At 36.2% G+C, this 24,595-nt stretch overlaps 1 protein-coding gene across 1 annotated transcript in view; it reads right to left on the reverse strand.

Moving 5' to 3' along the window:
• Efcab5 (EF-hand calcium binding domain 5) overlaps positions 1–24,595 on the reverse strand; it is a 242,731-nt gene that overhangs the window by 121,166 nt on the left and 96,970 nt on the right. The window contains exons 7-8 of the mRNA XM_023720027.1: positions 18,746–18,901; positions 7,982–8,081 (exon numbers count right to left, since the gene is read on the reverse strand). Coding sequence (XP_023575795.1) covers positions 7,982–8,081; positions 18,746–18,901 — 256 coding nt within the window. The remainder of the gene's footprint in view (positions 1–7,981; positions 8,082–18,745; positions 18,902–24,595) is intronic.

The raw sequence follows: 24,595 nt of genomic DNA on the forward strand, positions 1-24,595 counted from the left end.
TTTTTTTTTCTCCATATTCTGCAGGGACTTAATGTTTACCATATCAATACTTGATGGAAAATACCTGTTTCATGTTATGCCTAAGATTGATATTCAAAGAGATAGTGAAGTTAAACCCAACTGCATATGTTATAGGGTAATAACAAGCTTCTCTTCTGGAAGGTTAACAACCTAAGTTTGCAGACCAAACATGAGAGAAAGAGAAGAGCTGCAAGAACAGCCAACATTTTGGCCCTAGCCTCTCAAGGTCAGTGAAGACTCAGGACATAGAAGAACCTATACTTTAACATCTTGTAACTCAGTTGTGTCCCAAATTTTGTGATCAAGGAGATTATGGGGCCACAGAGCAACATGATCGATGATGTAGAGTGTACCTAAGGAGAGTCACATGGAGAGAAAACATTCTCTCAGTCTTTCACAGAGAGCAAATTGGTCAAGCAATGGCTGTGACTCATCCACATGGCTGACACTGACAAAGGATTGGCAAACTGCAGTACAGGGTTACAGGATAAATCCTGAGGGTACTTGACTGACCTTATCAGATACAAAAGTCACATTTCTTGTTATGTAGGTCTTGCTTTATTTTGGTCTTAACCATCCAGCAGAAAAGTATAAAAGTGAGGTATATAAAATAAAGCCATATTAATATGCTGAGCTGTGAAAGGCTCAAGTCAACAGCTTCTGCAGATAACCCACTACTATTGTGGACTGCTGCACTGTGTTGGATTGTTTTGCCAAATTCACACAACTATAGTATTTAGATGCCAATAGAATACCCATTTCTCACAGGACTAAACAAAAAAAAGGTGATACAAAGGAGGGAGCATTTTGTATCTCTACATGCAGAATAGTTAGGATAGATATACTGCTGCTTTCGCTTGATTCAATGAGAAGAAAGATTTGTATTAATAGTGTTCAGACAGGATATCCTGTTTGCATCTTATACTATGGATAACCACTAAGAAGATAACAAGGTACAATGTATTAATTATTAGTTTCACTGCAATTCGAAAACACAGAAAAAATGGACAGATTCCTAGATAGGTACAAAATGCCAAAAGTAAATCAAGAAGATATAAAAACTCTGAATATCAGCCAATGAAATTTAAAATGTAATTTAAAAAAAAAAAACCCTTGGTGACAAAGAAAAGCCCAGCTGTGATGGATGCACAGCTGAATTCTACAAGACATTTAGAGAAGATTTAATCCTAATCCTTCTCAAACTCTTCAATGAAACTGAAAAGAAAGCAATATTCCTCATATCATTCCTACAGGCAAGTCTTATACTGATACTGTCTTAGTTACTCTTCTCTAGTTGCTGGGACAAATACTCGACACTCAAAATGAAGGAAGGAAAGGTTTATTTAGCTCAGTTACTGGAGGTTTCAGTCCATACTCAGCTGGGTCCAACACAGAGCAGCACATAGCAGAAAGCAACTTTTCATGGTGGTGGCAAAGGGCAAGAGCACAAGGGACGGGTAGCAGCAGCTCAAGCAGCTAGCTTCTCTTCCCACCTTACATTGTAATGCAAATTACCTGCCCCAGGGCAGGTGCAGCAACCACACCCGCAGTAATCATTCACAAATTCCAGAAGCCACCCCAAGATTGCATGAGGCTTTGGGGGGACACCTAGACACAAACCATAACAGATACCAAAACCAGAGAAAGATCCAACCAAAAAAGAGGATTACAGGCTAATTTCCTTCATAAACATAGATGCAAAAAACCTCAATAAAATACTAGTAGATAGAATATAGCAAATCTTCAAGAAGATTATACAACCATAAATAGGATTACTCCCAGGGATACAAAGATGGTTCAACATATGCAAATCTATAAATGTAATACACTATATCAATAGAGCTAAAACCAAAAAACACATGATCATCTCAATTGATGCAGAAAAGACTTCTGAAAAAGTCCAACACTCATTCATGATCAAAACCCTACAGAAAATTGAAATAGATGTCCTATGCCTCAACCTGATAAAAGTCATCTATGACAAACCATCAGCCAACATAATTCTAAATGGAGGAAAACTGAAAGCTTTTCCTCTCAAATCAGGTATAACACAAGGATGTCCTGTATCACCACTCCTATACAATATAGTTCTTGAATCATTAGCTAGAGCCATTAGACAAGAGAAAGAAATAAAAGGAATAAAAATAGGAAAAGAAGAAATTAAACTATGATTATTTGCAGATGACACAATACTGTCCTTGAAAGACTCCAAAATCTTCACCAAGAAGCTCCTAGAATTAATAAACAAATTCAGTAGCATAGCAGGATACAAAGTCAACACCCAAAAATCAATAGCATTCCTCTATACAGACGACAAACTGAGAGAATAATTAGAGAAACAATACCCTTCACAATAGCATCCAATAAAATGAAATACTTTGGAATTAATTAAACAAAGGAAGTAAAAGATCTCTACAATGAAACTTATAACCTTCTAAAAAAAGAGATCGAACAAGATATCACAAAATGGAAAGATATTCCTTGCTCCTGGATAGGAAGAACCAACATTGTAAAAATTCCCCTACTCCCAAAATTGTTACATGGATTTAATGCAATCCCTATCAAAATATAATCAATGTACCTCACTGGTCTAGAGAAAACATTCTTAAAATTTACTTGGAACCAGAAAAGACCTAGAATAACAAAGGCAATCTTGGGCAACAAAGGCAAGGCAGGAGGCATTACAATCCCTGACTTGAAATTACATTACAAAGCTACTGTAATAAAATCAGCATATTACTGACAAGAAAAAGACCTGATGATTAATGCAACAGATTAGAAGGTGCAAATACAACTACAAATACACTTAGCCATCTTTGGCAAAGAGGACAAATATGTTCACTGGAAGAAAGATAGCCTCTTTAACAAATGATGCCAGAAAAACTGGATCTCTACATGCCAAAAACTAAAACTAGACACAGGTTTATCACCATGCACTAATGTCTAAATGGATTAAAGACCTAAACATTAAAACAGAAACACTAAATCTCCTGAAAAAGAAAGTAGGTAGAAATCTTGAAGACATAGGAGTAGGCAGTTTGGGAACAAAAAACAAACTGCATGGGTAATACTCCAAAGAATCAACAACTGGGATCTCATCTTAGAGAAGCTTCTGTATGTTAAAAGAAATCACCAACAGAGTGAAAAAACAACCCACAAATTGGGAAAAATCGTGACTAACAATCACTCAGACAAAGGACTTTTATCTAAACTATATAAAGAACTAAAAAAAAAAAAATTGGCCCTCAAAATTTAAAGATCCAACCCAAAAATGGGCATCTGAGATGAATCTATACTTCTGAGAGGAAGAAATACAAATGGCAAATAAATACATGAAAAAATGTTCTGCAGCACTGGTCATTTGAGAAATGCAAATTAAAACAACATTGAGATACCATCTCGCCCCAGAAAGAATGACATCATAAAGAAATCAACTAATAACAAATGGTGGAGAAGATGTAGGAAAAAAAGAACACTTTTCCACTGCTAGTGAGAAAATAGACTGGTACAACCACTATGGCAATCAGTGTGAAGGCTCCTCAAAAAACTAGGACTGAAAATCACATTCAATCCAGCTATTCCCCTTCTAGGTATTTTCCCAAAAAACCTGAAAACATCATACCATAGTGATATATATATATACAGGCACATTTATAGTAGCACAATGTGTCATAGCCAAATCTTGAAAACAACCAAAATGACCATCACCTGAGGAACAGATGAAAAAGATGTGATATTTTTATATAATTGAGTACTACTCAGCTATAAAGAAAGACAAACTCAAAGCCTTTGTAGGAAAGGAAATGCAATTAGAGGTTATACTCATAAGTAAAACAAAGAAGACCCACATGCCTAGTATTGTCTCCCTAGTGTAAGAGCATGAAAGAATAAATAAAACTTGAAAGTTATAACAGATATAGTAAAATGGAAAGAGAATGAACTTAAGAATTAAACAACAACGATGAGAAAAAAGAGAAAAGATATGAGAAAAGGAAAGGAGAAAAACATGCAAGTAAATATACAGGATGGTTGAGTTGATTGTACTAATAATTTCCATCATTTTTTGAAAATAGCAGTTAATGTTTAGAATTTTCACCTTGACTAACTTTGTATCTTGATATCTGTGATCTACACAACTATGTTGAGGATAGCAATGTGTAATACAAAACCCATGATTGAATACCTCTCATCTTGGTCTTCTAAATGTGTACCATTTTTCATGTCCTATCAGTTATTATACTTTCCCTAAAATATTTTTTAAAAAAACAAGGAAAAAAATTAAGATTTTTTGAAAGCAAGTGTTAATATTTAGTTATTTGTTCAATTTTGCATAACTATTTCTGTAAATCTGAACAAGATTTGATGATAAAAATAGATAATATAGTATTCATTGTTAGCTATTCCTGTTTTGAAAATCTGTAACATATTATTGTATGTTACCCTGTTTCTGTCTTTTCTCTATTTGTTTTTCCTTGTTTTTATGCTTCAAAATACAATAAAATTGAATTTAAAAAATAAATAAAGTCAGTACTCAAAGACCAATAGTATTTTAATACACAAACAATGAATGCGCCAAGATAGAAATTAGGGAAATCATGCTTTTCACAATAACACCTCCAAAAATTAACTGTGGGAATCAATCTCACCAAGGAAGTAAAAGATCTATACAGTGAAAATAACAGTACTCTGAAAAAAGAGATTAAAGAGGATATTAGAAAATGGAAAGATACTCCTTGCTCATGGATAGGAAGAACCAACATTGTGAAAATGGCTATACTTCCAAAATTGTTATATAGATTCAACATAATCCTAATTAAAATACCATAGATCTAAAATTCTTCTGGAACCAGAAGATACATAGAAGAGCAAAATCAATCCTGGGCAATAAAATAAAAAGAAGGAGTCACTACAAACCCTGACTTGAAATTATGCTACTAAGTGACTGTGATACCGCATGGTAGTAGCAAATCAATCAATCAATCAATAATAAACCTGAGGATCAATGGAACAGATTACAAGATGCAGATACAGGGCCAGCCAAATATCTCAGTGGATAAAAGCACCTGCTTAGTCAAAGTGCAGCAATCGAGGTTCCATCCCCAGTGTGCTGTGTCGGCCCTGGCCCCAGGGTGTGCTGAGACTGCAACTGCAGTGGCAGATGCCTGTAATCCCAGCACTTATGAGGCTGAAAACAGGAGAATCACGAATTTGATCTGAGTAGTGAGACCCTATAGACCCTGTACTAATTACATTTTTTTTTAAAAAAAAAAAAAGAAGAAGATGCAGATACAATTACAAACACACTCAGCCACTTTATCTTTAACAAAAGGGTCAAACATGTTCACTGGAAGAAAGATAGCTTTTTTAATACATGGTGCTGGAAAACCTGGCTTTCCACATGCTGAAGGCTAAAATTAGAACCATGCCTCTCACCATACACAAAACTACAGTCAAAATGGATCAAAGACTTAAATATTAAAATGAAAAAACTAAATCTTCAGGAGGAGAAAGTAGATAGAAATCATAAAGACATAGGGGTAGGTAAAGAGTAGATGAACAAAAACTAAACTGCACAGGAAATAGTTAAAAGAATCAACAATTAGGATTGCATCTTTTTGAAAAGTTTCTGCCTATCAAAAGAAATCACCAACAGAGTAAAAAAAAAAAAGAATCCATGAATTAGGGAAAAATTGTAGCTGACTGTCCCTCTGACAAAGGACTTCTATCTAGAACATACAAAGAATTTTTTAAAAATCAGGCTTCCCAAATTCAAAGATCTAATCCAAAAATGGGCATACACTTCACAAAAGAAGAAATCAAAATGGCAAATAAATATATGAAAAAGTGTTCAACATCACTGGTCATTCAAGAGATGCAAATTAAAACACTGAGATTCCATCTTATGCCAGGAAGAATGGTTATCATCAAGAAGCCAACCAATAACAAGTACTGGAGGGGCTGTGGGGAAAAAGGAATCCTTGTCTACTATTGGTAGGAGTACAGACTGGTACCACTATGGATATCAATGTAGAGATTTCTTAGAAAGCTAGGATTAGAGGTCCTGTTCAACCTAGATATTCCCCTCCTAGGTATTTTTCCAAAACTGAAATCATCATACCACAGTGATATATGTACAGCCAGGTTTAGAGCAGTGCAATTTGTCATAGCTAAATCTTAGAAACAACCCAAATGCCCATCAACTAAGGAATTGATAAAGAAGATGTGGTATTATTACACAACTGAGTATTACTCAGCTATATAAAAGATAAATTTGAGGACTTTATAGGTAAATGGATGCAACTAGAGACTGTATTAGTAAGTGAAACAAATCAGACCCACATGTGCAAACATGGTATTGTCTTGCTAGTGTGAGAACCTGAAAGAGTAAATAAAATATGGAAGGTACAGTAGATACTGTGAAATGGAAAGAATCTGTTCAATGGGATAAAAAACTGAGATGAGGAAAAGGACAAAAGAAAAAAGGGGAAAAGATATACTCGTGTATATATGTAAGATAGTTTGGATAACTGTACTGCTGATTTCTGCTCATCTATTGAAAGGAGTAGTTGATACTTAACTTTTTAATTCTAAATTTCTTATGACTTCTTTTTAAAACCAGTTTTTCAGGTTTATATCCGGTAACCTAAACAACTAAATTGAAGATAACATTATGCAATACAACAACATTGTTGAATTTCTATTACTTTGTTTAATGTTCAGTGCTATAAATTAGGTGTTCCTTCCTAAAAAGTATGGCTTTGGAAATGAACATAATTTTGCATCTTGCTATTTGGAATGTTGTTTATACTGACAAAGCAAATAAAATTTGTCTACTAATTTTGTGGTCCTCCCATAATAAGCATAGCATAAAGATGGGAAAAGGACATATTTTTCCATCTCAAATATCTTTTCAATATCTACAATATAAAATAAGAGCAAGCTTCTATCCATGGCAATCTTTTACTGAATTTATATTTTTCCAATGTTCACTTCTTCTCCCTTCTTTTTTCCTCTCTCTTTTATTCTTCAATCTTTCCACAACTCATATGGGCACCTGGTTCAGAAATCTAGGGATAGAGGTGAGGTTGGCGTATAGCTTAGGATGCATGAGGCTCTGGATTCAATCTCCATTTTTTTTTAAAAAAAAAAGAACCTTAGGAAAAGCATTCACCAGAATCCCATTATTAAACAACAGGTAGAACTATACTATGATAGTAGAATACTTGCTTAATGAGCAGTAAGTCCTAGGTTCTAGTCCCAGTAGTGCAAAACAACAAGAAAACCCTGGTGTCCAAGACTACACAGAGTAGGACTCACACCACAGATTGTCCCTAAAACCATCAAAACATTTAGTGTTAAATCATAATATCATGATTCCCATAAATCTTAGGGATATTCTATGTACATTATTCACATATTTTAAAATATCCAAGTAGTAAATCTTCACACAAAAATAAGATATTGTTCAGAAAACCTATTGATTAAAAGCCTTTCTCTTTTTAAAAATATAAAACCAGTAGTTCTATTTATTTTGGTAGAAATATAAAAAGGATATCTTACCATGTAAGATATGTAAGTACAAATAACAGTATATAAGTAAAAATGCTTGGGAGAAGTAAATATTTTTCTCAGAAATTTTAGAATTCTAAATTGAGCATTTAAGCTGAGTAACACCTAACAACTAATTGCTAAAACATTCAAAATATCATTAAAGTCTCTCTTCATTTAAATAAATTTAAAATTTAGTGCTGATATGATACTTTTGCATATTACATTGTAATGAAACACGCATCTAGGTGTGATGAAGAGTCAATTTTGTGAGGGAACAAACAAGTAGCTATAGCCAGAGTCATCACAACTCAAAAAGTTATGTGAAGGGATTCACTGAGAGGTAGAATGATCATATTAGAGTATGTGACACCCCATTTTGAAGATGTTACACCATCTGAATAGTACTCACATTGTCTTGGGTTTCGGAGTAAACTCCTAAGTGTTTGTGAACTTTGGTCATAGAACTCTTCCAGCAAGGCCAATGTTCTCTGTCGATCCAAAATCCCTACCTAAGCAAGAAGGTTGTATTAGTAGTTATAGGAAATTGAAGACTTTAATGTAGACAAAACATGGTTTTCTGAAGCTTTTATCACCACTATCACCACCACTACCATCACCACCATAATCTCCACACAAGTGAAAGCTGCATGCCGAGTGTGGTGGCACTTGTGTATAATCTCTGCACTCTGAAAAGCTGAGGGAGGAGGATCTTAAGATTGAATCTAGCCTGCTCAACTCCATGACTTGGCAAGATCCTGATTCAAAATAAAAGAATAGAGAAAGGGGATAGAGATGTAGCCTAGTAAAAAGGCTACATGCTTAATCCTCAGCATAGCATGAAAACACACACACACACACACACACACACACACATATATAACTTCTTTTTATGGTTATATGGCATAGTAGAATATGAAAAAGCTATTAATTTATTAACATTCCTTTATTTTTAGGTTATTTTACTATTTTGATACTAAAATAACATTGCAGTGGTTATCTTTATTCATATCTTTTTGCATACATTTGCAAACACTTCTGTAAGGTAATTAAATGTTCTGTGGAAGTTTCATGTAGAGAGACAGGGCACCAATGCCTTCTTCTCAGGAAGCAGCTTAATTCTTGTTGGCACTCACTCAGCAGATTCTTATCCAAAGGCTGAGAACTGAACCTGGCATAATTGCACTCTTTTACACAATTCTTGTGTCTTTGTCTCCCTTACATGGCTTACATTAAGATTCTACAGTTTGGCTAGGTATGATTTATGTTGCAGAGTTATATCAGAACTATGAGGGCCAACCAGATAGCTCAGTGAACTAAAGCACCTGCTTAGGCAGAGTACTAGCCCCGCCCCTGGGTGCTCTGAGACAAAGATTGAGACTGGGTGTGGTGGTGTGTGCCTGTTATCCCAGCACTTGGGAGGCTGAAAGCAGGAGAATCACAAGGAGTATGATTTGTGTAGTGAGACCCTGTAGACCCTGTCCTAAATACATAAAAAAGAAAAAAAAACCTACATATGTGTACACAGAGGCTGATATTACTACACTGTAAAAAGTTCCCAGGATGAGCCTTACCATGAGTAGAATTGCAAGTCATATAATATATACATTTTCAATTTTATTAGCTACTGCCAAATTGCTCCATAAATTGCCCACACCAATTTACAGTTCTGCCAGTACTAAGAGTGTCTTATTATTTCTCCATATCCATACCAATACTTGATATTGTTAGGATTTATACTTTTTCCAATCTCATAGTCAGAAAATGGTATTTTATTTTAATCTCATTTCTTTCATTAGTGAGACTGAATATATTTTGATATGTTTAATATGCGTTTCACTTTCCTCTTTTGTGAGTGGCTTTTTATTTCTTTTGACCTTTCTTTACAGTTGACCTTTCTTTCACAAGCCTGGTGGTCTCTGCTGGTACTCCCCCCTCCCATATGTCATATGTGTTATACTATCACTGGCTCTTTATTTTCTGGATCTCTCTCTCTCTCTCTCTCTCTCTCTCTCTCTCTCTCTCTCTCTCTCTTTCTTTCTTTCTTTCTCTCTCTCTTTCTTTTGTATTTAGGACAGGGTCTACAGAGTCTATAGGAACTCTCACTGCATAGATTGGACTCATAGTGATCCTCCTGTTTACAGCCTGCCAAGAGCTGGGATTACTACGCCCAGTCTCAATTACTGTCTCAGTGCACCCCAGGGGTGGGGCCAGCATGGCAGGCCCAGGGATCAAACTTCTGGCCCCTGCATCTGCTGAAGCAGGTGCTTCAATCTGCTGAGCTATTTGGCCGGCCCTCTATTTCTTATTAATTTGTAAAATATTGTTAAAGTCATTCTATTATGTAGTTAATATCATTTGTCAGTTTTTCTCATTTCTTAGTTTAGCTTTTGGTGAGTCTAGTCATATTAATGTTTTTAATTTTGAAATGGTCAAGTATGTGAATCGCTCTGTCTATGGTTTGTGCTTAGAGTATTCTTTAATAATCATTTATATTGAGGTCAAAAATATATGCTCAATATTTGCTTCTAAAACTTTTAAAAATTTGCTTTCTACATCTGCATTTCAGATCATATAGAACTCATTTTTCCCCAGTAATTGAGTTAGAATCTAATTTTATTTTTTTCCAGTATGAAAGGCAATTGTCCAAATAGTGTTTCTTGAATAGTTCTTTCCCATGGATTTATATTGCTATCTGTGTCATATTCTTACATGCTCTTGGATCTGATGCCAGGTCCAATCTTCTATTTCACTTATTTATTTTTATACTCCAACAGTAAAGGCAAGTTATGTTAACTAATAGAATTATAACTTTATTTTAAACATCAGTGAAATTATTCCTAATTTGCTCTTCATTTGTATGTTTGGTCTTTTGCTATCTGTAAGATTTGAATCAGACTTGACTCGCCAAGTTCCCAACCTGCTTGCCAGCAGAGACACTGCTCTTCACAGAGAACTCAGCTCAGTATGAAAGTTGTCCCTGGCAAACATAGGATGTCATGGATGAAATAAGATAGGGCAAGGAATTTTGTAGGTTGTAGGACATCTGGGGACATCTGGAGAGACACAAAAATTTACAGTGGACACTTTAAGGATTTTGCCCATTGAGGTGTAAGACTGCCCAAGAACTTTGACCACAAATGTTTATTAATATCTTTCTGCCTAATGTCCTCTGCTTTCTTTTGATCTCTACAAAAGGGACATATTATTCTCTGTTCAGGGCAGAAGGTCTTATCACTCTCTGCCTGCCTGTGTCCAGACACAATAAATTCCCCGTCATATTGCCTTTACACAAGCCTGGTGGTCTCTGCTGGTACTCCTCCCCCCATATGTTATATGTGTTATACTATCTCTGGACCTTTATTTTCCCATTTGAATTTTAAAACACTATAAACTTTTATCTGGAAAAATGCACACAGCTTCTCAAGCTGCTGAGGCAGGATTACAAAATATGAGGTAAGTATGAGGCCAACTATGGCAACATAGAGAGATCCAATCCCCAAATAAAAAAACAAACAAACAAAATGCAGCATATGAACACAAAGGCACACAAATAATAACTGTATGATATTATGAATTAAAAGAATGTAAACCCAAAAGGAACTATTTCTCAAAGGAAAATAGCAAACATAGTAGAGAGGATAGCTTTGCTCACAAACTCAAGGGATCTACTGTATGATCCAACAATAGCAACCTGCCACCGAATTTTTATTTATTTATTTTTTTTGCAGAACTGGGGATTGGACTCAGGCCCTTGTGGTTGCCAGGCAAGCATTCTACTGAGCCATCTCCCTGGCCCTACAGAATTCTAACTTGATATATAAATTTCAAACACTCTGCAATCTTCTGGGTAACAAGCCACAATGCAGAGCTTCTGTACTGCACCCTCAAAAAAATCAGTCTTTTATTATGGAACTCATTCTTGGAGCTAATGACTAGGTTAATGCACCACACCAACATATACAACTGTACTCAATTGATAAGAACAGCGCATGTAAATATGCTAAAAGTTGTTTCTGAAACATAAAAATGTCAATTAAGCACTGGACCTCGCTCTTCCTCTTGGTCCCATGTTGAACTCGAGTTGGAAGAGGCGAGTCCGGTCTCAAAATGGAGGTAAGAACCACCACCCAGTTGCCCCCAGCCAGACTCTGGCCATTGCTGTCACCACCAGGGGTAGAAGAGCCATGATCCAAAGGTACCAGAGAAGTTGAGGAAGCTGTTTATTGGTGGCCTGAGTTTTGAACTTACTGATGATAATTTAAGAGAAAACACTTTGAGACATGGGGCACACTCACAGATTGTGTGGTAATGAGAGATCCTCAAACAAAATACTCCAGAGGCTTTGGTTTTGTGACTTACTCTTGCGTTGAAGATGTGGATGTAGCAAAGTGTGCTCGAACACACAAAGTTGATGGGTGTGTAGTGGAACCAAAGAGAGCTGTTTCTAGAGAGGATTCAGTAAAGCCTGGTGCCCATATAACAGTGAAGAAAAACTTTGTTGGTGGTATTAAATAAGATACAGAAGAATATAATTTGAGAGACTACTTTGAAAAATATGGCAAGATTGAAACCATAGAAGTTATGGAAAACAGGCAGAGTGGGAAAAAGAGAATTTGCTTTTGTAACTTTTGATGATCACAACACAGTTGATAAAATTTAGAAATACCACACTATTAATGAGCATAACTGTGAAGTGAAAAAGGCCCTTTCTAAACAAGAATAAGAAATCCAAACAATCAATACTTTCTTCAAAAACCTGTACTCCAACAAGATAGACAATGTAAAAGAAATGTCCAGGTTCCTAGATGCATATGGTTTTTTTTTGTTTGTTTGTTTGTTTTTTGTTTTTAACCGGGGATTAAACTCATTACTTGCCAGGGAAGCACTTCTTCTACTAAGCCATCTCCCCAGTCCCACCCTAGATGCATATGAATTACCAGTACTGAATCAAAAAATATAAGAGTTCTATAAAACCCAGTGCCAGTCAATGAAATTGAAGAAATAATTTAAAAATTACTAACAAAAGTCAAGGTCCTGACAGATTCACTGCTAAATTCTACAAGAAATGTAGAGAAGATCTAATGTCACCATTTCTCAAACTCTTCAATGAAATTGAAATAGAAGCAATTTTTCCAAATTCATTCTGAGAAGCAAGCATTACCCTGATACCAAAATCAGAAGAGAAAGATTCAACCAAAAAAGAGAACTACAAGCTAGTATCGCTAATGAACATAGATTTAAATTTTTTCAATAAGATACTGGCAAATAGAATGAAACAAATCATCAAGAAATTTTTACAGTATGACCAAGTAGGATTCATCCCAAGGCTTCAGGGATGGTTCAATGCCTGTAAATCATTAAAAGTAATACACTACATTAACAGAACCAATGGCAAAAACCACACAATTATCTCAATAGATGATGAAGAAGCATTTGACAAAGTTCAACACACATTCATGATAAAAACCCTACAGAAAATTTGAATAGATCTTTACCTCAGTTTGAAAAAAAAACCCTATAATAATCCATCTATATTAAATGTTCAAAAACTAAAAGCTTTTTACTCTAAAATCAGAAAAAAGGCAAGGATACCTACTATCACGACTCCTCTCCAGAATAGTTTTGGAAACATTAGCCAGAGCAATTATACAAGAGAAAGAAATAAAAGTAATATGGATAGAAAAGGAAGAAGTTAAATTATCATTATTTGCTGAGGGATGGCATGATACTCTACACAGACTCCCAAAATTCCACCAAAACTTCCTGGAATTAATAACTGAACATGGAAGCATAGCACAATGCAAAGTCAATATTCAAAGATCAATAACATGCCAGTATACAAATAATAAACTCACTAAAAGAGAAATTAAGAAAATGACACCTCTGACAATAGCATCAAGAAAAATGAAATACTTATGAATCAATCTAATGAAGGCACTAAAAGATCCCTACATTGAAAACTATGGTATTCTGAAAAGAACATCAAAGAGGACATTAGAAAATGAATGATTTACCTTTTCTGGGATAGGTGGAACGAACATAGTGAAAATGGCTATACTCCCAAACTGTTATGCAGATTTAATGCAATCCCAATCAAAATATCAATATTCTGTGACCATACCTCACAGAACTAGAAAAGAAATTCTAAAATTCATTTGACACCAGAAAAGACCTAGAATAACAAACATAATTCTGAGCAATAAAGACAATTCCCAACTTGAAATTATACTACAAAACTCAATGATGAAAACAGCATTATAGTGGCAACAAAACAGACCCTAGGCTCAACAGAACAGAATAGAAGATGTAGAAAGAACTCCAAACATACTCAGCTACCACCCAAACACCTTCATTAGAAGATAGTTCTTTAATAAATGGTGCTAAGTAAACTGACTTTCCATATGCCCCAAATAAAACCTACACCTATATCTCTAACCATGCACTAAAGTAAAATAAAAATGGATTGAAAGCCTAAATAGGGACACTAATCTTCTGGAAGATAAAATAGGCAAGATTTATGTATAAAACCCTGATGACAGAGAAAATATAACACAGAATCAATAAATGTGATCACATCATATTAAAAAGCTTTTGCACAGCACAAGAAACCACCAACAGAGTGAATGGACAACCCAGAGAATAAGCAAAATAACTTTTACCAGCTATTCCTAGACAAAGGACTGATAGCTAGAATATATAAATAACTAAAAAAAAAAAAAGCCCACACCTTTTGGGTTAGTTACTTTTCTCATTGCTGAGACAAAATACCCAACACCCAAAGGGAAAGGAGAAGTGGTTTAGTTAGCTCACAATTTGTAGAGGTTTCAGTTTGCAATTGGTTGGTTTCAAGGCAGGGTGGATGGCATACAGGCCTTGCAGTCCAAAAAAAAAAAAAAAGTTCATGGTATGCAGAAGGTAGCAAAGAGATAACAGGGTGGCCACAGCCCTTCTTGTCCCTTATACTTTACCCAGGCTGCTTAGGGCATGTAGCACTCTTCTAGTACCCTTGATCCTAGCATTGCACCATGAATTAATACAAGCACCACATACTCTAGATCCAGCCACCTCTGAAAAAGCATGAGGAATTGGGGGAACATCTAGACACAAACCACAATACCCCCCAATTTAATGATTCAATCAAAAATGGGCATTTCAGGTCTGGCCAGATAGCTCAGCAGATTAAAGCACCTGCTTAGGCAGATGCAGGGACCCGGGTTCGATCCCTGTGTGCCAGCCCCGCCCCTGGGGCACACTGAGACAGCAAAGGAGGCTAGGTATGGTGGTGCACACTTGTAATTCCAGTGCTTGAAAGGCTGAAAACAGGAGGATCACTACGAGTCCAATCTGTGTAGTGAAACGCTGTAGACCCTGTACTAAATACATTTTAAAAGATGGGCATTTCAAATGAAGACACTTCTAAAATGAAAAAGTACAAAATAAATATATGAAAAAACATTGAACATCTCACTCCAGAAAGAATGCTATCTTCAAGGAATCAACCAATAGCAAATGCTGGTGAGGTTGTGGGGAAAAAGGAATACTTTATTGTTGGTGGGGAGTATAAGATGGTACAACCTATATGAAAATTAGTATGGAGAGTTCTTCAAAAACTAAAACTAGTTTTTAGAGATTCCACTTGACCCACTATTCTCCTTCTTCACATCTACCTGAAAGTGTTAAAAGCATCATAGTACAGTGATAGATGTATACAAATATTTTTAGAAGCACTATTTTAATGGCTGAATCTTGGAAACAGCCCAGATGCCCATCAACAGATGAATGTATTAAAAAAATGTGGTTTTTATATACAATGGGGTACTACATTGTCATAAAGAAAGATGAACTTGAGATACTTTTAGGTAAATGGGTGTACTTTGAAAACATAATTTTAAGTGAAATAAATTGGATAAACATGTTTAAATATCATATTATATCTCTTGTGGGATTGACCCGAAGTGTGAATAAAGACCAAAATGGAGGATAGATATTGAGAAGTAGGAAGAAAATGTTCAAATTTTCTGGGGAAAAAAGGAGTAGGGAAGGGAAAGGGGGAAAAAAAGAAAATAGAAGGAAAAAATGGAAACAAAGTTTTTATACATGGATGGGGGAAGGAGGGTTGAAGGTGGGGAGGAGAATTGGCAAACAAAAGAAGATTCAAGATATATAATGGAGTACTTCTCAGCTATAAAGAAAGGTAAACTGAAGCTTTTATAGGTAAATGGCTGCAACTAGAAACAATACTTGTAAGGGGAATAAATCAGACTTGTATGTGTAAACATCATATTGTCACCCTAGCATAAAAAACTGGAAGAGTAAATAAGATCCAAAAAGTACAACAGATATTGTGAAAGGAAAAGAAACTGCTCAAAAGAAAAGAACAGCTGGGATGAGGGAAAGGAGAAAAGGTAGGAATATACAGTCAAGATAGCTAAGATAATTATACTGCTAATTTCTCTCAGTTCATTGAAAGGAACAGTTAATGTTTATATTATTTGATCGATCTTACGTACCTATATCTGTTAATCTGAGCAACTACTTTGAAGATAACAATATGCAATATGATAACCAGTTAATTTCCTATTATCTTGTTTTGAAATTCTACATTGTTTTTATTGATCGTTATTATCTTTATTCATCTTTTTATTTTTTTATTTTTTGTATTTTAGGGACGGGTCTACAGGGTGTTCAGGATCTCACAACTAGATCAGACTCATAGTGATCCACTTGTTTACAGCCTCCCAAGAGCTGGGATTACAGGCTTGCACCACCACACCCAGTCTCAATTACTGTCTCAGTGCACCCCAGAGGTAGGGCCAGCACGGCAGGCCTGGGGAATTGAACCCCCGGCCACTGTTCCTGCTTGCAAGCACTTTAATCCACTGAGCTATTTGGCTGGCCCTCTATTATCTTTAAAATACAAATATATATTATGAACAGGTACAAATTCCTTATAATGAATGTGAACATTACATGCACCAAAGCATACTAATAAAATCAATTTCAAAATATTCCTTCAGAAACTCAATTTATTTTCTAGATTCTATCTATCAAAGATCAACACATAATGTTTGTTTGAATCATGGGAAGAAAAACAAAGAGCAAAAAATTGCAAAGGAAAATTCAGTCCTCTAAATATTGTCCTGTTTGTTATCACACATAGATTGATGCTAAATTGGCCAACAGAAAGCAGTTATCCTACAGACATTTTATCAGTAAAATCTTAATGCCTCTATCACTCAGTGTTTATTAGAAATTGTGTTTAAATAAGTAATGTTCATGAGATATTTGAAATACACATAGACATTTCAGACTTTATACAATATATTCCTGATCAAGCCACGTAAGCAGGGAATCTAAGAATCTAGATTGCATATTTCAGTTCCTTTAGGAATGGCTTTTTCTGAATTACAATCAGGATTAATATCATTTGCCTACACTTATCGGGTTATAAGAAACTCTGAGACAGTCTCTGATCCATTTATTACTTAAAAAAAGATGTTTAGTTATCACATAGGGTCCCTTTAATGAATACCTACAGGTTGGTTGCACTTTGAATTTCAAATTGATATACTTTTTCTTGGTACCAATTTTAATTTATCTTTAAAATATTGTTGGGCTAGGGATATAGCTCAGTGGCATAAGCACCTGCCTTGGTAAGTGCAAGGTCCCCAAACCATAAAAAAAAAAAAAGAAAAAAGAAAAGAAAAGAAAGAAAGGAAGAAAGAAAAGAAAAGAAAAAATTGTGTATTAGGACATTTTTCCCCCCACATTTACTGCCAGGAAGCTTAGATTTAAACTTGTATACATCGTACAACAAATTTTTAGGTCACTATGGCTAAATTTTATAATTTCATTCAGTATTCTCTCATTTTTGCCCCTAGATATTTTCCCTTCCTTCCTTCCTTCCTTCCTTCCTTCCTTCCTTCCTTCCTTCCTTTCTTTCTTTCTTTCTTTCTTTCTTTCTTTCTTTCTTTCTTTCTTTCTTTCTTTCTTTCTTTCTTTCTTTCTTTCATCTTCTTGAGACAGGGTACTGTGCAGTTCAAAAAGGCCTTGAGCTCACTTTGTAGCCCAAGCTGGCCTTGAACTCACACCAACCCTCCTCCCTCAGCCTCCCAAGTGCTAGGATTGCCAGTGTGTGCCACCACACCCAGCTTTTGTTCCTATTCTTGCGTTCTTTTTGGGACATATGGTCATAAATCAATATATTCATAAACAAATATACTTCAGTACAATATGTATCTATTTTCAACTCCATGTGTATCCTGGCACACAAGTGTTTTCCTAATATTTATCCTTAGAAATACTTTTCAATATAAACTTTTCACTGTTTTAATTTCAATTTTTATTTATTTATTTTTGAGACAAGATCTTGCTATGCATATCAGGCTAGTCTATTTATTTATTTATTTATTTATTTATTTATTTTTTCAGGCTAGTCTTAAACTCTCTATGTAGCCCAGGCTGGTCTTGAACTCTTAGCAACCTTTCTGTCTCAACTTCCCCAAGTACAGGGATTATAGGTGTGTGCCACCACCCCCACCTTAAATCCTTTTTAAGACCCAGAAAAATAAAAAAAACAGACTTCTTCCCTTTTATTTATTTATTTGTTTGTTTGGTACAGGATCTCGTTAAGCAGCTCAGACTCAGTGATCCTCCTGTCTCAGCCTCCAGCTCTGGGATTATAGGTGCATGCCACCACACCCAATTTCAATGGCCTGCAAGGTATGCCCTGGGGCCTGCACAACATGTGGTACTGGGGTTTGAACTGGAACCTGGGTCCTTGAGCTATCTCCCCAACCCCAGACTTTCTATTCTTAGCAACTCTTTTACATAGGAAAACACCAACAGGGAGAAAACAAAGCACCTTTAAGTTCCCACTGTCTTAATAATGGGAAGGTATGGTCTATAGGCTGGTGCCAGTCTCTAACAACAAAGACATAAAAATTGAGAATAATACCTAGCAAATTTATAGAAGTCTGAGGAAGTATCTAATAATAAGTTAAGTTAAATCTAATAATATTAAATGTGGATTGTATTTTCTATGCCCCATAATCCATTTTCACTGCGCATCCATTCACAGCATATTAGAAATTTAAAACATCACCATCAACAACAACCTAAAAATTAGTTTTTCATAAGAAGTACTGCAAAAAGCAGTGCTTAAGAGTCTTACCTTCCCATGGTCACAATGTAGGAAAAGTTCCACAAACATCTGTCTCTGCATATCAATTTTTACGATCTCCCGGAATTCATCTGCACAGTGGCAAAGGTGCTTAAGGAGTTCCTCAAAAGTTTCACTTTTAAGGTCTTCAACCCATGAAGAGATGTACTGCGGGGGTTGGGGGGGGGATGAATAAATAATGAATTAAAACTATTCTTTTTTTCCTTCAGGACTGGGGGTTAAACTCAGAAGTGCTCTACCACTGAGCTACAAGTTCTGTTATACCTCCTCCATGCCACCCTTTTTCATGAAACAGATTCTCACTTTGTTGCTCACACAGACCTCAGACTTTTAGTCCTTCTGGCTCAACCTCCTGAGTAACTAGAACTTCTGTCTGTCTGTCTGTCTGTCTGTCTTTCTTCTTTCTGAGACAGGACCTTGCTATGCAGAAAATTGTAAAGGAAAAAAAATAAATAAATTAAGCCCTCTCACTTGAAGTCAACTTAAAAATCATTCATTTTGGAAGTCACATAACTGGGCAATACCTGACTAGTTTCCCACTAGCTTTGCTATAGATAGCACCTCTGATGTGTGGGTTATGATAGTGTACCTTGGTTACTTCCTAGGGGCCTGAAGTCCATGTTTGCTAAAACACTGACTTAATTTGAGCCTTCAGATGTCTAATGGGAGACTAAAATGGAGTAAAAGGCATGACAACTTTGTCTTCATATTGTCTATTCCCTTTGCTATCTTAACTCTGGGGTCAGATTCTACTCAGCTCTGCACATGGACATTTTGATTATTCAAAAATGTTCAGCCTAAAAGACCATAATACAGTGTTAACTTGGCCTATTGCCTGCTGGAGTATATGTTTTCATTTTCTTTTCTCTTTTCTGTCCCCATCCTTGTCCTTCTTACTATTAAAGCACAAGAACCTCAAGGCTTTTGGGTGCTATTGCAGAAACCAGACCCACAAAGCCAGGATGTTTTGTGAAGAATGAAAGTGACAGATACATGAACATTCAACAGCCACTGGGATAAGTTGACCATAACCACCTGGTGGTCTGAGTCCATCACAAGAAGAAACATCCTTTAGAAAACTATGCTCCAGAACAATTAGCATTGCTAGACCTCAGCCTACTCCAACCAATCAATAAAATCTTGCTGCTTTCTTTGTTCTGGGAACAGCAGTTTGATCACTCAATTAATCAACTGCTCAAAGTGCATGGGGCCAAGAGTATCATAGTGCTTACGTAGCTGCTTGATCTTGGGCTTCATACCTTGCCTCATGACTAATTATTGTACACCAAATTTATAGAGGTCTCAGATACAAGAAACACCAATAGCATTCCAGAAGATCCCTCTTGGTCTGCTATCTAATTGGGGAAAATGCAAACTGAAATAACCTAAATTAAAAGGAATTATCTTCTTTTATAATACTGCTTGGCCTCAGTATGTGGTTGATAACTAAGACAAATGGACTCTTGAAAGCCTCAATTTCTCTTCTCTCTTTCTTTCTTTCTTTCTTTCTTTCTTTCTTTCTTTCTTTCTTTCTTTCTTTCTTTCTTTCTTTCTTTCTTCCTTCCTTCCTTCCTTCCTTCCTTTCTTTTTCTTTCTTTCTTTCTTTCCTTTTTTTTCTTTTGTGGCCAGCTCAGCCCACCCTGGGGGTGGGGCTAGCGTGGCATGTGGTGCTGGGGATTAAACAATGGTCCCTGAGCTCTTGCCTAAGTTTGTGTAAGCAGATGCTTTAGACCACTGAGCTATCTTGCTGGCAACTCCCTCAACTTCAACACCATTTTAAAGCTAGATCTCTATAGACAAGAAAAATGGGAAGAAGTCCTTTATGAAGTATGAATCTTTATAATCCTTTATCAACACAATTAACCCCTGATATCATGAAAAAAAAATCACAAAAATTGGAATGGGTAGATCAATCCCTTTTGGTCAGTGTGGTTAATGAGATTTTCAAGGTATTTAGCAGTAGAGACAGGGCATGAGATACCAATCAGAATAAATAACCAGCCAACAAGACCTAGTTTTTGGCTTTCTTGGTCCAGCCCCATTGAGATGAACCTAAGAGAAAACTTCCCCCAGAAGTTTGAGACCTGCTGGAGACAGCTCCTAAAGATTCAATCTGTGTGCCTTCTGTTCCAAGGAAGGTCACTGGCATGCCAGTGACAACTAAGAGGTAACCCAAGCCAATTAACTGTGGGACCCATGGGAAGATGATTCTTGCCATGGAATGATGGGGCCCAAATGCCCACAAGGTTTATCTCCAACATGACAGAAGCTGCAAAAAGCTCAAGCCCTTAAAATCCTTTAGCACTGTCATGGGAACATTCACAACGTTGGGCTGTTTTGCTCGTGATCCCTCCTGAATAGCAAACTACTAGAAGTGAGATTGGTTGGTTTAGAAAGCACATACATCTGTATTTTTTAATTATTAATTTTACATGGAAGTCATACCTTTTGGCACACACACCACTGATGTATGAGTGGCAATTTTCCCATAAGGGTGTACTGCTGTCTGAATTTTTGTCAGTTTGCTAGGTCAGAAACATTACATTCTTGATCTAATACTTTTAATTTTAGGAAAAACAGAAAGTATACTAGGTAGAAAGAAATAATCAAGCTTGGAATTTCTGAGTAGATGCCTCATGAAGTATTAGCCCAGTTCACAATGATTTTTTCCCCCTGCTCCAAGCACAGAATTAGCCAAATTTATATGACTCTACCTTCAGAGCTATAAATGATTGGACCAAAAGAGGATATTTAACTAAGCAAGGTCATTCAGACTCTCTCCAATATGAATTGAGGATTAGGATTCAGGGATGGCTAGTTGATCTCTAAGTGAAGCTGGATTTTTAAATATGTAGGAGATAAATATCTTTACCCTTTTAGCGTATTCAGGGGGACCTGAGAATTAAGTTGACATAAGATAGACAGTAGGAAGAAAGCATAAATCACAAAAGTCTAATCTAAGTTTTGTATGACTTGAGTCCCCTAAAGAAGTGGCAAAATCTACGTGTTTTTATGCTAGGCTGAACAGAGAGGCAATTTTGGAAAAGTAACTAAATTATGTATGGAGGCTAAAAGGAAGACAAAATTATTGTAACAAAGTCTATTTGTACAGAAGTCTCTTAGCTAAGATTCCTCATTGAAGACTTCCCTTGTTTCTAGTGTGGGGAAGTCATCTTCCACATATGAGTCTTTACCTCTTATTTCCAAGAATAAAAGGAAAATTAGACTTTTTTTTCCTATTTTGTTTAAAGTGCCTTTGCCTTAGAGTAACCCACATTCCAAGGGGGAGGTAAATTCTGTTATTGTTTGTTTGCTGATAGTCTTGCTATGTTGTTAGGTTGCCCTTGTACCCTCAATCCTCTAACCTCAGCCTTCCAAGTAGTGGGGATTCCAGGTGTCATTATACTCAGTTTGGCTACCACCCTTCATATGTAAATTTTAGAGTTACTGGGTGTTCAGATTGCTTCTTGTGAAGTGAGGATGCAAAGAAGGTCTGGAGAGGGAAGTGAGAGGAGGGAGAGAGTAAAAGAGGATGCACAGAGGAAAGAGAGAGAGAGAGAAATATGATCAACATATGCTATATCTCTACCAATTACTCAAAATAAATGCAACATTAGTGTATTGCAAACATACATCAATAAAAATGAAAGTTAAAAAGACCTCAATTTAACATACAGTGATAAATAAAACACAAAAAAGACTAAAACAATTTTACCCCTACTGATAAAGCATAACTTAGGTAATGTTATGGGCCAAGGTACATTCTCCAAAATTTCATATATTGAAGGTATAACCCTTAGTTCTTCAGACTGCTAAAAAAGAAAATTATAATGAGGTCACTGGGATAGGCCCTATTATGATTAATGTCCTTATAAGCGAAGACAATTTCAATATGTACAGAGGGAAGATTATGTAAAGATACAGGGAAAATACAGCCATCTGTAAACAAAGGAGAAAGACCTTCAATAGAAACCAATCCAGCTGGCACCTTGTCTGTAGAACGATGGAAAATTAAATTTCTGCTGTCTAAGCAACCCACTCTGTGGGACTTTGCTATGTTAGCACTAGTAAAGTAATACAGATAGTAAGGAATTGCTAATCAGGCAAGGCCTAGATTTATGTTTGTTATAGTTGAACACCTCCTAGGAAGACACACATCCACCTGGCAAATAGTTCACTCAATTTCTTCCTATTTCAAAGCATAGAATCCCCTTATTTTCTCCTCAAGGTTTCCTCATTTATTTTCACAGCAAATTGCTGCCTTTAACAACCCCCAAAACTGCTATTCTTTCTTGTGTTCATCCCTGACACAGCTCAAAACACAAGAACAACAAAATGAGCAAAACAAAACAGGGTAAAATGAAGACAAGCTAGAGATAGAGTAGAAAGCAATTTAGATAAATACTTCTGTGAAGAAAATGCACAATCTGTATTTAGTAGAATATACTAAAAGAAAGACACAGCTTCCACCATAGCAACCATTGAAGAACAGTAGCCATGGCCATCCACTATCCCATGGCTGTGGGCCTCCATAAGGGCCACAAGGTGACTAAGAATGGGAGCAAACTGAGGCACAGCCTCGGTTTTTGGTGAGTGGATGCCTCACCAAACACACCAAGTTTGTGTGGGACATGATCCAGGAGGTGTGCAGCTTCGCCCCCTATGAGCAGCACACCATGGAGCTGCTCAAGGTCTCCAAGGACAAACGTGCCCTCAAGTTCATCAAGAAAAGGGTAGGGACACACATCCACACCAAGAGGAAACGTAAGGAGCTGAGCACCATGCTAGCTGCCATGAGGAAGACAGCTGCCAAGAAGGACTGAGCCCCTCCGGAATAAAGCTTTGCAGGAAAAAAAAAAAAAGAAGAAAAGAAAGACACAATCTTAGAAGGACCTAACAGATAGGAAAAGTAAATCTAATTAGTCATATAAATAATTGGTTTCCTTGATATAGATAGCCCCAAAAGAATAGAAGATGTGTTCCAAGGTATAATATTAAAAAAGTCTCTGAACTTAAAAACAAAACAAAACCACTTTTTTAAAGTCAGAGTCTCCTGTGTAGTTCAGGGTGGCCAAGAACTCATGATGTAGCCCAGGCTGACCTCAAACTTACAGCTATCCTGCTATATTAGTGTCCCAAGTGCTGGTACTACAGACATGCACCACTACACCAAGCCAAAAACCAATCAACCAACCAAACAAACAAAAAAACCAACTTAACATCAAAAGAACAAATAATTTAAAAGACATTTAAAAAAATATAATACCCTATACCCAAATATATCCTATGTATATTCTTTCAGGTGTTGAGATTTGAAATAGGGTCTCATTCTAGGCAAGAGAAAGTATCACTGAATTACACCCTCAACTCTTGCTTAAACTATTGATCTTTTAAGATAAACTTCAAGCCATTCAAGCTAACAAACCAAATTACCTAAAAGATAAGCAACAGGAAGAAAATGCCTTTTCTGAATGTCATGATAATAGAACATAAAATAATGCTTTCTGGGTGTGATGACACACAGCTATAATCTCAGCACTTGAGAGGAAGAGGCAGGAGAATAGCTGTGAGTTCAAGGCAAACCAGGGCTCCCTAGTGAGTTGAAGGACAGCGTGAACTACATAGCGAGACCCTGTCTCAAAAAACCAAAACCAAAACAAATAAACCAAATGTCTAAACATGGCAAGGAATCAAAAAAAATTTGTTGAATTATTTAGAATGAATGGAGGAAAAAATACAGTTGATATTAGACTTTTCCACAGCATTCATTACTAGAAATGACCAAGCATTGTCTGTATTGCTTGAGATGAAAAGAAAATGTAAACCAATTACAGTACATCC

This window comes from Octodon degus, unplaced genomic scaffold, assembly GCF_000260255.1.
Source record: "Octodon degus isolate 3935 unplaced genomic scaffold, OctDeg1.0 scaffold00072, whole genome shotgun sequence".
In the NCBI taxonomy this organism is placed as follows: domain Eukaryota; kingdom Metazoa; phylum Chordata; class Mammalia; order Rodentia; family Octodontidae; genus Octodon; species Octodon degus.